This window comes from Sinohyriopsis cumingii, chromosome 14 (assembly GCF_028554795.1).
Source record: "Sinohyriopsis cumingii isolate HCF-2022 chromosome 14, ASM2855479v2, whole genome shotgun sequence".
Lineage (NCBI taxonomy): Eukaryota > Metazoa > Mollusca > Bivalvia > Unionida > Unionidae > Sinohyriopsis > Sinohyriopsis cumingii.
In genome coordinates, this window is record NC_142974.1 from 41,358,579 (window position 1) to 41,373,564 (window position 14,986).

The 14,986-nt window shown below is 36.2% G+C and overlaps 1 protein-coding gene across 1 annotated transcript in view; it reads left to right on the forward strand.

Annotated features, from left to right (window-relative positions):
* LOC149783628 (NADH dehydrogenase [ubiquinone] flavoprotein 1, mitochondrial-like) overlaps positions 1–10,273 on the forward strand; it is a 66,650-nt gene extending 56,377 nt beyond the window's left edge. Inside the window, exons 13-14 of the mRNA XM_089931876.1 lie at positions 2,466–2,575; positions 9,912–10,273. Coding sequence (XP_089788002.1) covers positions 2,466–2,575; positions 9,912–10,007 — 206 coding nt within the window. The 3' untranslated portion in view covers positions 10,008–10,273. The remainder of the gene's footprint in view (positions 1–2,465; positions 2,576–9,911) is intronic.
* Positions 10,274–14,986: the final 4,713 nt, after the last annotated feature.

Below are 14,986 nucleotides of genomic sequence, written 5' to 3' on the forward strand. Positions count from 1 at the left end.
ACTTCTTATACTTGAGAGGTGGTATTTCTGACCCTGGTTTGAATAAACTTCGTCACTTGGCTGTATGTTAATTATGGGTGAGACTTGTGCATGTTAATGAAATGATCTTGCATACAATTGGATGAACTTGCTTTCTCTTTAGAAACTCTCATTTTAATAGGAATCTGATTAATCTTGGTAAAAAGGCATGTGACATGAAGAACCAGGATGTGTATGATTATGAGCTTGATGCTTGCCTGCTATTGATTATTGATGAGTACAATTATGAGTTCAATGCTTGCATGCTGTAGATGAGTACAATTATGAATTTGATGCTTGCATGCTATTGATGAGTACAATTATGATCTTGATGCTTGCTTGCTATTGATGAGTATGATTCTGTGCATGCATGCTATTGATGAGTGCAGTTATGAGCTTGATGCTTGCCGGCTGTTGATGAGTACAATTGAGTTCAATGCTTGCATGCTATTGTTGAGTACAGTTATGAGTTTAATGCTTGCCTGATACTGATGAGTACAATTATGAGTTCAATGCTTGCCTGCTATTGATGAGTACATTTATGAGTTTAATGCTTGCCTGCTATTGATGAGTATGATTCTATGTATGCATGCTATTGATGAGTACAATTATGAGTTCAGTGCTTGCCTGCTATTGATGAGTATGATTATGAGCTCGATGCTTGCCTGCTATTGATGAGTACAATTCTGTGCATGCATGCTATTGATGAGTACAATTATGACCTCGATGCTAGCCTGCTATTGATGAGTATGATTATATACTTGCATGCTATTGATGAGTACAATTCTATGCTTGCTCGCTATTGATGACTGCGATTATGAGCTCGAAGGTTCCCTGCTATTGATGAGTATGATTATGAGCATGATGCTTGCATGCTATTGATGAGTACAATTATGCACTCAATGCTTTCCTGCTATTGATGAATATGATTCGATGCTTGCATATTATTGATTAGTACAATTATGAGCTTGATGCCTGCATGCTATTGATGAGTACAATTATGAGCTCAATGCTTGCCTGCTATTGATGAGTATGATTCAGTGCTTACATGCTATTGATGAGTATGATTATGAGTTTGATGCTTGCATGCTATTGATGAGTGCGATTATGAGCTCAATGCTTGCATGCTATTGATGAGTACAGTTATGAGCTCAATGCTTGCCTGCTATTGATGAGTATGATTCAATGCTTGCATGCTATTGATGAGTATGATTATGAGTTCGATGCTTGCATTCTATTGATGAGTACAATCATGATCTCGATGCTTCCATGCTATTGATGAGTAGAATTATGAGCTCGATGCTTGCTTGCTATTGATGACTACAATTATGAGCTCAATGCTTGCATGCTATTGATGAGTAGGATTCGATGTTTGCATGCTATTGATGAGTATGATTATGAGTTCGATGCTTGCATGCTATTGATGAGTATGATTATATGCTTGCATGCTATTGATGAGCACGATTATGAACTCGATGCTTGCATGCTATTGATGAGTATCATTATGAGTTTGATGCTTGCATACTATTGTTGAGTATGATTATGTGCTCAATGCTTGCCTGCTACTGATGAGTACAATTCAGTGCTTGCATGCTTTTGATGACTATGATTATGAACTCAGTGTTTGCATGCTATTGATGAGTACAATTATGAGCTCAGTGTTGCATGCTATTGATGAGTACAATTAAGAGCTTGATGCTTGCCTGCTATTGATGAGTATGATTCTATGCTTGCATGCTATTAATGAGTAGAATTCTGAGCTCGATGAATGCTTGTTAATGAATATGATTTTGAGCAAGTTCCATGCATGTTAATCATGAGTACGATTATTAGCAAGATTGTTCGTGCATGTTATTGATGAAAGAGGAGCACAGTTATGAACAGGATCGAGTCATGGATGTTAGTGATGAGTACATGAACAGGATCGAGTCATGGATGTTAGTGATGAGTACATGAACAGGATCGAGTCATGGATGTTAGTGATGAGTACATGAACAGGATCGAGCCATGGATGTTAGTGATGTGGTTATGCATCTGATTCACCAATCTTTTCATCACCCTAATGAATCAGGCGTATAAATTTTTATTTCACTCAAAATAACATGGTCTTAGATTGGTTCCAAATTAACTGAAATCTGCTCATATTCACTATAAATAAGTAACTTGCATTTGATTTGTGTTCTTACTTGTTAGAGACTACATTTCACATCCAGTTTCAGTAAAAGCATGATAAATAGGTTTATATCATCAATTTCTTAGGCTGATGTCAGCTTTGTTATAAATGATTTCAGGCAGATGTCAGCCATGTTATAAATGATTTCAGGTCCACTTGAGCCTCTTGGTTCAGTTCAGTTATTTACTTTTTGGTTTATCTCTGGTGACATTTGTTCTTTTGGTATTAAATATGTTATCCATATCCAAATGAGATTTTTTTTATCTATTTATAGTGACTGGAAATGCCCGTCCTGATGAGATTGACTTGATGTATGAGCTGACAAAACAGATCGAAGGTCACACCATATGTGCTCTGGGTGACGGAGCAGCTTGGCCAGTGCAGGTAAGATGGCAGCCTACTGTTTCATATTTTACTCAGGGTTCAGTTTTTAAAGAAAAAGAATTTCTTTGGTTTTTCTCACTGGTTATAATGTCTGTTTAAAAAATATCTTGATGTCTTGTACATTATCAAAAGAACTTTTAATTCCCTTTCTTCTGGTGTCTGATTGATGTGTGTTATAGAGTATACAGCTTGGCCTCTGTTCAAATGTGCTCCCTTTAAAAAAAACACTAGCTCTGCTTGGTCATTTTCATTTCTTGATTTTCAGTGGTAAAATGTTGATAAAAAGAGATGATAACTATTTTTCCTATTGGTATATTTTGTAATTCAGTTATTTTACTTTCAAAAGTTGGTATTGTCTCCTCTGGCAAAATTTGTTTTTTCCATTTTAATAACTTAAAGATAAATATGCTTTAGACTCATTCAAGCTGAATTTTTAGCATGTGTGAGCAGCCATTTTTGATTTGCTGTGTACACAAGTACAATATTCAAATAAATTTCAGCCACAGTACATGAAACTAACATTGAGATATGTCAATATTCTCTTCATTGTACATGTTGCAAATGCAAACAACTTCACCTTACATTTGTGTCTTTCTCCTGTCCCAGAACTTATGTTGAAACTTTTTCACCTAGGTGATATGTCCCAAGACTTAAAATATGAAATAAATTTGTATTGAATTTGTGCCCCCCGCCCCCTTGCATTTTCCAGTAAGATAGATAAATAAAATAATTACCGGATAATAAAAAGAAAGAAACTAACCTTGTATTGTTATCATTTATTCTTTTTTATTCATCATGAGCATTAAAGAATAAAATATATCCACGAACTCCATATGGCAGAATGTAGTGTAGGCTTCCATACTGTAGCATGTATTGCTTATGTCCGATAACACACGATTCGTTGTTCATTGACATGACCATTGAGAAACAAATCATGCTTGCTTGTGCTCAAAGGTTTGAATATGTTATCCGATTGAAAACTAGATCCAACAAAGTTGCAAACGAGAGGGAACTAATCAACTGAAATCTTGAAGACAACCGCCATTCACACATGACATGGTGTTAGGTGCAATGTATCTAAGATTGAATTATATCCAGGTCAGCTGAAGGACAGTATCTTGTAAAAAAAATCATTATTTGAAAATACGTTCACTTGAGTGCAAGTGACAATCTTTTCACTAGGCTGGGTTACAGAAGTATCATTAAAGCAAGTTATTACTGTGTATACTATTTACCTGCAGACATCAATGCCTGTTTGTATTAATTATAACTACAGATGCCAAGCACATAAAAGCCCAGGTGGTGAATAAACACAACTGGCATTGAGCAGTAAACTCATTATTTGAACTTACCGACAGGACATCAAAGACAAAGGTTATTTTTATTACAGAGCAAGCCCATATCAGAAGCTAACTTTGGATACTTTGAAGCCTGTTTTTCTCTTTTTTTTAAAGGATATCAATTCAAAGGTTATTTTATTGCAAAGCAAGCCGACCTTGGAAGGTGACTTTTAATTTTTTTAAACGTGACGATTTTTGTTATATATATATATATATATATATAAGGCTGGCCAAGATATGGAAGCTGACTTTGGTTCCTTTTCACCAGTATTCAAGGGAATTTTGAAAATAAATTGAAACAATGGAACAATTTTTTAAGTGACACAGTATAGTACTTCATGCATGGACATCGATGACCCAGCATTGGCCAGAATAGTTGGAGAAAATAAAATCATTTGATGAATTTGTGAAGGCCAGAAGAGAAGTAGATGATTTTGCCAACAATATGATCTTAAACATGGATGAAATTCTAGTGTACTTTGATCGCATTCCTGGATGGACTGACAATAAGATGGGGGGGTAGAATTAGCAAGACTGGTGCAGATTCTAAAAAATCTTACTTTAGTCCTTTCATTTTCTGGCTGTGTGTTGCCTCTAATGATAATTTTTCACTATATGAGGAAGCTAAAATAAAATATTCATGCACCGAAAGAATGGACTATATGTTTGCAAAATAAAAATACTACTAACAGATGCCTTGCTTGGCACTCGGCATTAAGAGGTAAGTGTTAGGATTGGTCAGCCTAATGTTTGAATACTGTGTCTGGGCAGGACATCATGCTACATGTTTTTGGCATGTTGTCCTAGTGGTAGACATCACTATCAACTGCCACACTGCTGATATCATACCAATATGACTAAAATTGTTAAAGCTACATTAAAAATCCAAGATACAAACACACAAAGATGCTGGTTTCACATCCATATTGTATCATGATACAGATTACCAGCAGTGTTGTATCATGATACAGTGATTTAGTGTTACTAGAGGCAGTAGAGGTTGGTTTCACCGTCCATATTGTATCATAATACATATCACCAGACAGATTGTGTCAGGATAGATATCCCCAGCCATGTTGTATCATGATACGAATCACCAGCCAAAACACACACACACACACACTGGATGGTTTTGCATCCATATTTTATCATGATGCATATTACCAGCAATGTTGTATCATGATTTATATCTCCAAACATGTTGTATCATGATACATATCACCAGACATGTACCATGATAGATATCCCAACCATGTTGTAACATATGTATCACCAGTCATGTTGCATTATGATACATGTCCCCAGTCATGTTGTATCATATGTAACACCAATCATTGTATCATGATACATATCACAAGCCATGTTGTATTATGATACATGTCACCAATTATGATGTATTGTGATACATAACATGCTATATCACAGGGTTAGTAGAACGGGTTTTGCCAGCCATGTTGTATCATGATACCTAACACGATATATCACAAGAGCAGTAGAGCTAGGTTTTGCCAGCCATGTTGTACCATGGTACATAACACAATGTAGCATGATGTTAGTACCATTTTTGTAAGTCTTTGGTATGATTCGGCCAGGGATCGAACCCACAACCTCCCGCATCCGAGGCAGACGCTCTAACCATTTGGCCACCAGAACGGTTCTCACATTTGCTGATATGCTCACATAAGACAAAAGTAGAAGCATCACTCAGTCTCTGAGAATAATGTTCTTGTCCCAATGAAATAGTTTCATGTGTATTGATTAGAATTAAAAAGAGCCATGTTGTCATAGCACCTGCAGCATTATGTTTTGTTATGTTTTAAATTAATCTTATTGTTATATTGTGTGTAAAAGTTAGACAGTTGCAGGATGTAAATATATATATTATTACTTAGATATGTTTTTAAATAGGATCTCTTGTGCTAAACTGTGATGGCATGCTTGATCAGTAAGACTATGCTGTCAAGGCAAGCTCCAGGTGTTACTTGCATGTTTGATCAGTAAGACTATGCTGTCAAGGCAAGCTCCAGGTGTTACATGCATGTTTGATCAGTAAGACTATGCTGTCAAGGCAAGCTCCAGGTGTTACATGCATGTTTGATCAGTAAGACTATGCTGTCAAGGCAAGCTCCAGGTGTTACGTGCATGTTTGATCAGTAAGACTATGCTGTCAAGGCAAGCTCCAGGTGTTACATGCATGTTTGATCAGTAAGACTATGCTGTCAAGGCAAGCTCCAGGTGTTACGTGCATGTTTGATTAGTAAGACTATGCTGTCAAGGCAAGCTCCAGGTGTTACATGCATGTTTGATCAGTAAGACTATGCTGTCAAGGCAAGCTCCAGGTGTTACGTGCATGTTTGATCAGTAAGACTATGCTGTCAAGGCAAGCTCCAGGTGTTACGTGCATGTTTGATCAGTAAGACTATGCTGTCAAGGCAAGCTCCAGGTGTTACATGCATGTTTGATCAGTAAGACTATGCTGTCAAGGCAAGCTCTAGGTGTTACGTGCATGTTTAATCAGTAAGACTATGCTGTCAAGGCAAGCTCCAGGTGTTACATGTTTGATCAGTAAGACTATGCTGTCAAGGCAAGCTCCAGGTGTTACGTGCATATTTTTTTAAAAGGATTAATTTCATCATTATGAGAACAGAATTAAGGCAAATAACTGAACTCCCTGAACAAGTCTTGATCGCTAAAGCATTTGACACATTTTAAAATGTATGTTTAACATCTTCACGATGAAGACTTCATAGTACACAAGTTTCTAGCTGGTGTTAAGCAAAGTTCAGAAAATATACTATGACATTTAAAAAAAGAACAAAACTGAACTTGGGAGTAAAAAATGTCCTATTTTATAAATTCTTGTCCAGAGTCTTTGAAGGTGTTGCTACAGTTTTTACAATTATGTTGTCAGATGTAGTCAGTGTCATCTCTAGCTAACATGCAGGTATTGCATTTATTTCTATCGCTTTTAAACAGTTGCATTTGTGGGTATCCTGTTTGATAGATGGTTTGATGTTGAGCATTACTTAAGATAACTAAAGTGGTCAAAGTGATCTATTCTTAAGGCATATTGGATTACATTAAATTTCTCTAGTTCTATTTATTTGATATAATTTCTTGTATAATCACAAAACATGATATTTGTATTAATTTGGAGGGCGTGTTAGTACACACGCACAATGAGTTACATTGACCCAAGTGTTGTTATTTATCCAGAACAGTAGTAGGGCCTATAGTGTTATCCACAGTAGACCATGATATATTATTTCACCGTCTCCAGCATGTATTTGGCATTAATGATACAGCCTTACTGTGGTTCAAGTCCTACTTGGTCAACAGGATACAAATTGTGTCTGCAAATGGAATACACTCCAGCCCAGTTAATATATGTTATGGTGTTACATAGGAGTCTGTTCTTGGACCTGTTCTCTTCATTCTGTTCACTCAGCCGCTCTCAAGTGTCATAGATCATCATCTAGTGTCTCACCAATGTTACGCTGATGACACCCAAATATACAAATTTAGCCATCCAACAGAAGTTGATGCTACCATCCAAGGTGTAGAGAGGTGCATTTCTGATGTGAAATAATGGATGACATGTAACATACTGCAGATGAATGATGATAAACGTGAGGCCATTCTGATCAAAACACAAAGACTTTCTCATTCACATCCTTTACCTCAAGCAATAAATATCAGCAACACCAACATTAAATACACACAGTCAGTACGAAACCTAGGTGTTACTCTGGACAGTAATCTCACATTGCACCAGCATGTCATGAACATATGCAAGGCTGCATATCTAGAGCTGACACGCATCAGCTCCATTCGCAAATATGTTTCAATTAATGCCACTAAAACACTTGTGTGTTCATTAGTACTTTTAGACTGAACTATTGTAACTCAATTCTGTCTGGTTCATCTCAATATCTACTCCAAAAACTTCAAAAAGTCCAAAACACAGCTGCTCGGATCATACTTAAGAGTACCACGATCAGAGCACACCTGCCCACTGCTCTGTACCCTACACTGGCTATCCATTCGATCCAGAATCAAGCACAAAATTTGTTCTCTGTGCTACTTTTCACTGACTGACTCCAGTCCAACATACCTATCCGACCTCACCCATGTGTACACACCAGCAAGATACTTACAATCCTCTTCTGACAATCATATACTCATTGTTCGCACTATGAAAACGAAGTCATATGGACAATGTTCTTTTGCATACCAGGGCCCAGCAACATGGAATGAGTTGCCCACTGAATTTAGACACAAAGACAGTGATCCCATTCAAGAGTGCTCTTAAAACCCACTTATTTCGACTGCAAGAACAAACTTAAAGACCTAATAATGTTTCCTACTTAAATATTTTCAGGATGTTTTTTTGTTTTCTAATTTCCTGTTGTTTGTTTTTTGTAATCATATCATTATATATTTTCTATTTTTATGTTATAGGTGTCGTATAATGTTGTAAAGCGCTTAGAGCTTCTAAAGATTAGGCGCTATACAAAGTCCTCATTATTATTATTATTATTATTATTGTTATTGTTATTATTATTATCCTTGTTCATATGCCTGTCTGTCTATTGCACCTTGGTTAGGTTTCGTGTTTAAGTCAGTTTTCAGGCACTGGAGTGTGACATCAGCATGTTTTTTTTATGTTTTCTAATTTCATGTTGTTTGTTTTTTTGTAATCATATCATTATATATTTTCTATTTTTATGTTATTGGTGTCGTATAATGTTGAAAAGCGCTTAGAGCCTAAAAAGATTATGCGCTATACAAAGCCCTCATTATTATTATTATTATTATTATTATTATCATTATTATTATTATTAGTGTGTGGCAGGCATTTAGGTTGGTTTTCATGCACTGGGGTAGGGGGTATGACTGGCATTTATGTTGGCTTTCAGACACTGGATGTGACGCATTTAGTTTTGTTTTCATGCATTGTGATGTGCCGGGCATTTGGGTTGCTTTTCAGGCATTGGGGTGTGACATTGGCATTTAGGTTGGTTTTCAGGCATTGGGGTGTGACCTTGGTATTTAGGTTTTCAGGCATTGGGATGTGACTGGCATTTAGGTTGCTTTTCAGGCATAGGGTGTGACATTGGCATTTAGGTTAATTTTCAGGCATTGGTGTCTGACAGGCATTTAGATTGGTTTTCAGGCACTGGGGTATGACTGGCATTTGTTTTGGTTTTCAGGCATTGTGATGTGATGGGCATTTGGGTTGGTTTTCTGGCATTGGGGTATGACATTGGCATTTAATTTGGTTTTCAGGCATTGGGGTGTGACATTGGCATTTAGGTTTTCAGGCATTGGGATGTGACTGGCATTTAGGTTGGTTTTCAAGCATTTGTGTGTGGCAGTCATTTAGGTTGGTTTTCAGACACGGAGGTTTAACTGGCATTTAGTTTGGTTTTCAGGCATTGGGATGTGACTGGCATTTGGGTTGGTTTTCAGACATTGGGGTGTGACATTGGCATTTGGGTTGGTTTTCAGGCATTGGGGTGTGACATTGGCATTTAGGTTGGTTTTCAGGCATTGGGATGTGACTGGCATTTAGGTTGGTTTTCAGGCATTGTAGTTCGACTGGCATTTAGGTTGGTTATCAGGCATTATGATGTGACTGGCATTTAGGTTGGTTTTCAGGCATTGGGATGTGACTGGCATTTAGGTTGGTTTTCAAGCATTGTAGTTTGACTGGCATTTAGGTTGGTTTTCAGGCATTATTATGTGACTGGCATTTAGGTTGGTTTTCAGGCATTGGGATGTGACTGGCATTTAGGTTTGTTTTATTTCGTTGGGGTGTGATATTGGCATTTAGGTTGGTTTTCAGGCATTGGGATGTGACTGGCATTTAGAAGCAAATTTCTTGTTGCTCTTTTATCTGTTATTGTTTTCTGGCTCATGCACCAAAAGGAATGGCAAAGCATGCCTGTCTTTTGTATCCATCTTATTTGCATTTCATTTTTTTTATTTTTTAGGGCCTCATTAGACATTTTCGGCCAGAATTGGAGAGGAGAATGAAGGAATATGCAGTCAATAAACCCCAGAAGAAAAAAGCAATGGCAAAGCATTGAAGCTAACTTAATATTTTGTTGACTTTTTTAATATATGTAATTAACAACAAGAAAAAGGGGTTCTGCATCCAGGTTACAGTGGTATACATCAAAATAATAAGCAGTGAATTACTTGTTAGACAAGTATCATTTTCCACGGATTTTTAGGGAAAAATTGACAAAAACATTATTCGCTGAAACTAATTTATAAAGAAACGGGACACATTCATATTGATGTGCAGTTGTTATACACTAAATGGAAATAAAGTCTGTGTTTACCTTTAAAATTATTTCTCTTGTTCAGTTTCCTTGTGGTATTTAGAATCTAGCCTCATAACCTGTATATACTCAGAATTTCATGCAGCCATCAAGATTACTACTCTTTTTGTGCACCTATAATTTTTTAGAAATACTTTTAACCATTCCTACAGCATAATTTTTGGGGGTGGATTTTTTTCATCACTCTCCCTTTTTACTCCAACTACCACATGTGGCCTTCAGTTTTATAAGTCCTTAACCTGTAGAATCGACTGTAAAGTGGATATCTTGTGTGTTTATTTATTTCTTTATTCATTAATCATGCACATACTGTATGTGATATAATTACCCAGGTGGTCAGCCTCTATACTGAATAAGTGAAAACAACTTGTCATGATCAGTAGACTAAACATGCTTCAAAGTCTTAAGAATCAAAGGGCCGTATTTGTTTAAAATAGTAAATACCTAATTGGATAGATGGGCTAGTTAATAACATGCTATTAAATGGGGCCGTATTTGTTTAAAAATAGTAAATACCTAATTGGATAGGTGGGCTAGTTAATAACATGCTATTAAATGGGGCCGTATTTGTTTAAAAATAGTAAATACCTAATTGGATAGGTGGGCTAGTTAATAACATAATGTTTCTAAATAGGGCCCTATTTGTTGAAAAATAGTAAATACCTAATTGGATAGATGGGCTAGTTAATAACATCATGGTATTGAACAGGGTCCTATTTGTTGAAAAATAGTAAATACCTTATTAAATGGATGGGCTAGTTAATAAATAATGCAATTAAACATATATACAGTAATTGAAATACTTCAGCTTGCATCACAGAAATTGCAATGTCATTTCAGTTAAAAAATGTTTTATTTTGCATGTGACCATTCTATTCTTATTATAGACTTGATCACTCATTTAAATGTAGAAGTACTCTTGTAGTCTGATTTCTTAATGAAAAATATATATTTTGTGTATTTACATTATATTAAGTTGTACGAACAACACCCACAGACCCTTTTCTGCCTCCTCCTCTATCCCAGACTGTGTATATTTTGTGTGCATAAGAGAGAGAGAGAGGCACAACCTCAAACTGTAGGATATCTGGTTCCAGCCCTTCATTTACTCACACACCATAGCCAGGATTGTGCTGATATACCTTTAATCTGTGTACATTGATGCATACACAGTGCGTTACCTCAACGTTTGCCCCTGTATCATGAATTGATGTCTGATAACATTTGAAGGGCTTAAATTGCATGTGTATATGTGATGATAAGCGTGGTGAGATATACTGTTAGTGTTCTAATTTAGGCACCCTTTTTTATAACCCTTTTCAGTTTTGTGGATACTTGTAAATGGATGCATTTTTGGGTTTCAAAACTTGAAAGCACCAACAGTAGAGGGTTTGCGTTTATAATCAATCAAGAAATGTGAGTTTCTGACATTACATCAAAATAGGGTGTAATACATGTAACTAACCATGTTGCCCTTGGAGTTATGGAATAGTTCATTTGCAGGTATTCATGTCTACCTGAATTTACTATTGCATCATTGACCAGATTTTGTCTTCTTGTATGATGATATTTCAGGACCAGTTGGTTACGGACTGCTAAGAAAAGAACACCAAAAAGAAAAGCAATACAAAATGAAATAGTGAAATTGACTCTACAAATTTGAATAAACGATGTTTTAATTTGCACTTTCCTTTCATGATCAACCACTAGCTTTGGTTTATAATAGCCAATAATGTTCGTATTGAAAATATACATTGGTTAGCAATTATGTAAGTATAAAGGGGCATATCACAGACCACCTGTTTATAATAGGTAATGAACTTGGGATACTAAATGATAATTTGGGACGTTTAGAAGATGAAACATGTAGGCAACGAGGATATGGCATTTCACAAAAAAAGGGCTGATCACATGATTACCGCTTCAGTTGATAATTTGGTGAATGAAAACGGGAGTGGGGGTAATCTGATGTTATTTTCTTGTCTAGGAGGACGATTTTGTTAGGAGAATGTGGTTGTTAGTTTTTTATTTGTCTTTGTTTTGAGGGTTTTTTAAGCAGGGACATGAAAGTTCTTTCCCCGAAAAAAAACAACCTAGGTTTGCAGTCTTGCCAAACCTTGTGATTGTGCCATAAGTCTTATGAGAATGACCCTTAACTTACAGTCTTACGGCATAAGAGCATAAATTACGGAAATCTGATTGTTGCAGTAAAATCTGGAAAACTGGCTTGCCCATGTTCGAGTTAGATCCGGGTTTCATATTACATTTAGTAGAGTTGCTCTGGGAACCAGACTACTGTAACTTTACAGGACTACCTCTGATGCTTTAAGCAGCATGTTATTTTAAAAGGCTTCCGAAAAGCGACACGTTTTCAAGGTAAAAGGGAAAATGAGTCTCTTAAATGTTAATAGTCGGTACAGAAAAATCAAAAGGAACATCCTGATTCTTGGGATAATAACAGGAAGAGCAACAATTACGTTTATTGGATATCGTGTCGATTTGAGTATGTCACGTAACGGAAGCTTTGATTGCTGTCGAAAAACTAAAATAAAAAAAAATCACGAATTGTGTCAAGTTGAGATTGCAAGAAGCCATTGAGCTCCATAGGGTTTGGAACTAAGGTTCGTGCAACTGCACTGCTGGAGGCAATTAAGGTATATGCGTACTTTACCAGCTTTTTAGTTTACTGTCGCTGCATCAGTTTTGGTTATAACATCCGAACTTTTTAAATACATGGTTTCCAACTTACAATAGCAGTGCATATTTTGATACACCTTACTGAAAACGTCAAAGTTACCGAAAATACCAACTGCATTACTGGGAATGTCTTGTCAGGGATGACAGATCTGAGTTTACCACTAGAGAAAGAGGTACTGTCATACTGAGTGAAAATATATTTGCCTTTGTAATGTAGGCCACCAGTCCACAATATAGTAACATTTTACCATGTCTTTGTTATGTGGGCAAGCAGTAAATAATACAGTAACATTTTACCATGCCTTTGTTATGTGGGCAACCAGTCCATAATACATTAACATTTTACCATGCCTTTGTTATGTGGGCAACCAGTCCATAATACAATAACATTTTACCATGTCTTTGTTATGTGGGCAACCAGTAAATAATACAGTAACATTTTACCCTGCCTTTGTCATGTGGGCAACCAATCCATAATACATTAGCATTTTACCATGCCTTTGTTATGTGGGCAACCAGTCCATAATACAGTAACATTTTACCATGCCTTTGTAATGTGGGCAACCAGTCCACAATACAGTAAGATTTTATGAAAAGAAATTGCTTCTGACAGTGATCGTGATCAATACAGTAGCAATACAAATTGGTAAATAAAGAGGGAGTATTTTATTTTACACAAAGTGCATCACTGGACAAATTGATTATCTGAGATAATTCTTTTTTTTTAAAAAAAAATAGATTTGGCGTGCGGGGGGGGGGGGGGGGTGAGGGGAGGCTAAAAGTATTCCCGCCTATTGATTCTTTGATTTTGTTCCTCCGATATCTTGAAATACGAAGATTAAGCCGGTGAAAGCACGAGAGTGCTATCCATGTAGAAAGAAAACCCAGCAATCATAATCCTATAATTTGTATTTTATCTTAATAGATACTTATGAGTTGACGTTTACAACCTACTGTGGATGACCACCTCTACTGGGTATTTTCTTGTAAGAGGAGAATATTGGTAAAGTTTACGCTGTTAAAGATAGCATGTCTTAGCAAGCCATAGACTTAATTTGAAGAAGGAAGAACAAATGGCTGTTTAGATATGTGCATTTTCTTTGTCGATGAAAGTTAAAGCTTTTCGATTTAATTATATCTGGCATTCTTCTATTATTTATGAAATTCGATTTATTTATCAGATATTAAATTAAAATAAAGACAGATAACGATTTTAATTCTAGAATAATTCTAACAGTTACGAAAAGATCAGTTATTAGCATATGAAGGAAGTGGCATCACCGCCGCCATCACCGTCATAACCATCAACTACAATAAAGTATGTTGTAGAGTTGTGTCCTTTTAAACACCAGCAACCTCGATGGGCGCACCACTACGACCACAACATCAATAATAAAAATAATGATAATAATAATAATAATAATTATTATTATTATTATTATTATTATTATTATTAATGTGCAACTACGGCAATATCATCAGCATCATTATTGTCATCGTCGATATCATTTTCATCAATGCAATAACAACAACCATGAAAGTTAACAATAAATGAATGCATGCCTATTAAACCCAAGCTATTTGCAAGAACTAACAAAAAGACAGATACAACTTTCATCGAAACGTGTCAAAATGGGGAATTCCTGTTAAAAAAAAAAATGTATGCTTGTATTAAATCTGGCTATGGTTTAAATAACTTTTCTTTTCGTAACTAAAAGGAGCAGCAGGGAGGCTGAGCCCACCACGGTTTTTCGTCTCAATAGAATCTCTATTAAAAACCTTTCCGATAGAAGGCTTATTTCACAAAAATAAACCCTTGCAGCCAGAAACATAATAGTCCTCTTTTTCCCTGGAAGGGTTTATTTTGACACTCGCTGATAACCCCCGCTATCGAAAACTATTTCGCGACCCGAGTTGACTCGACGAAACACTCTCCGGTGGAGCCTCCCTGCTGCTAATGATGCTTGCATTTTTTATGTTAGGATTTTTAGTTAAAAAATGTATCTAACCCAACTCGATACCGG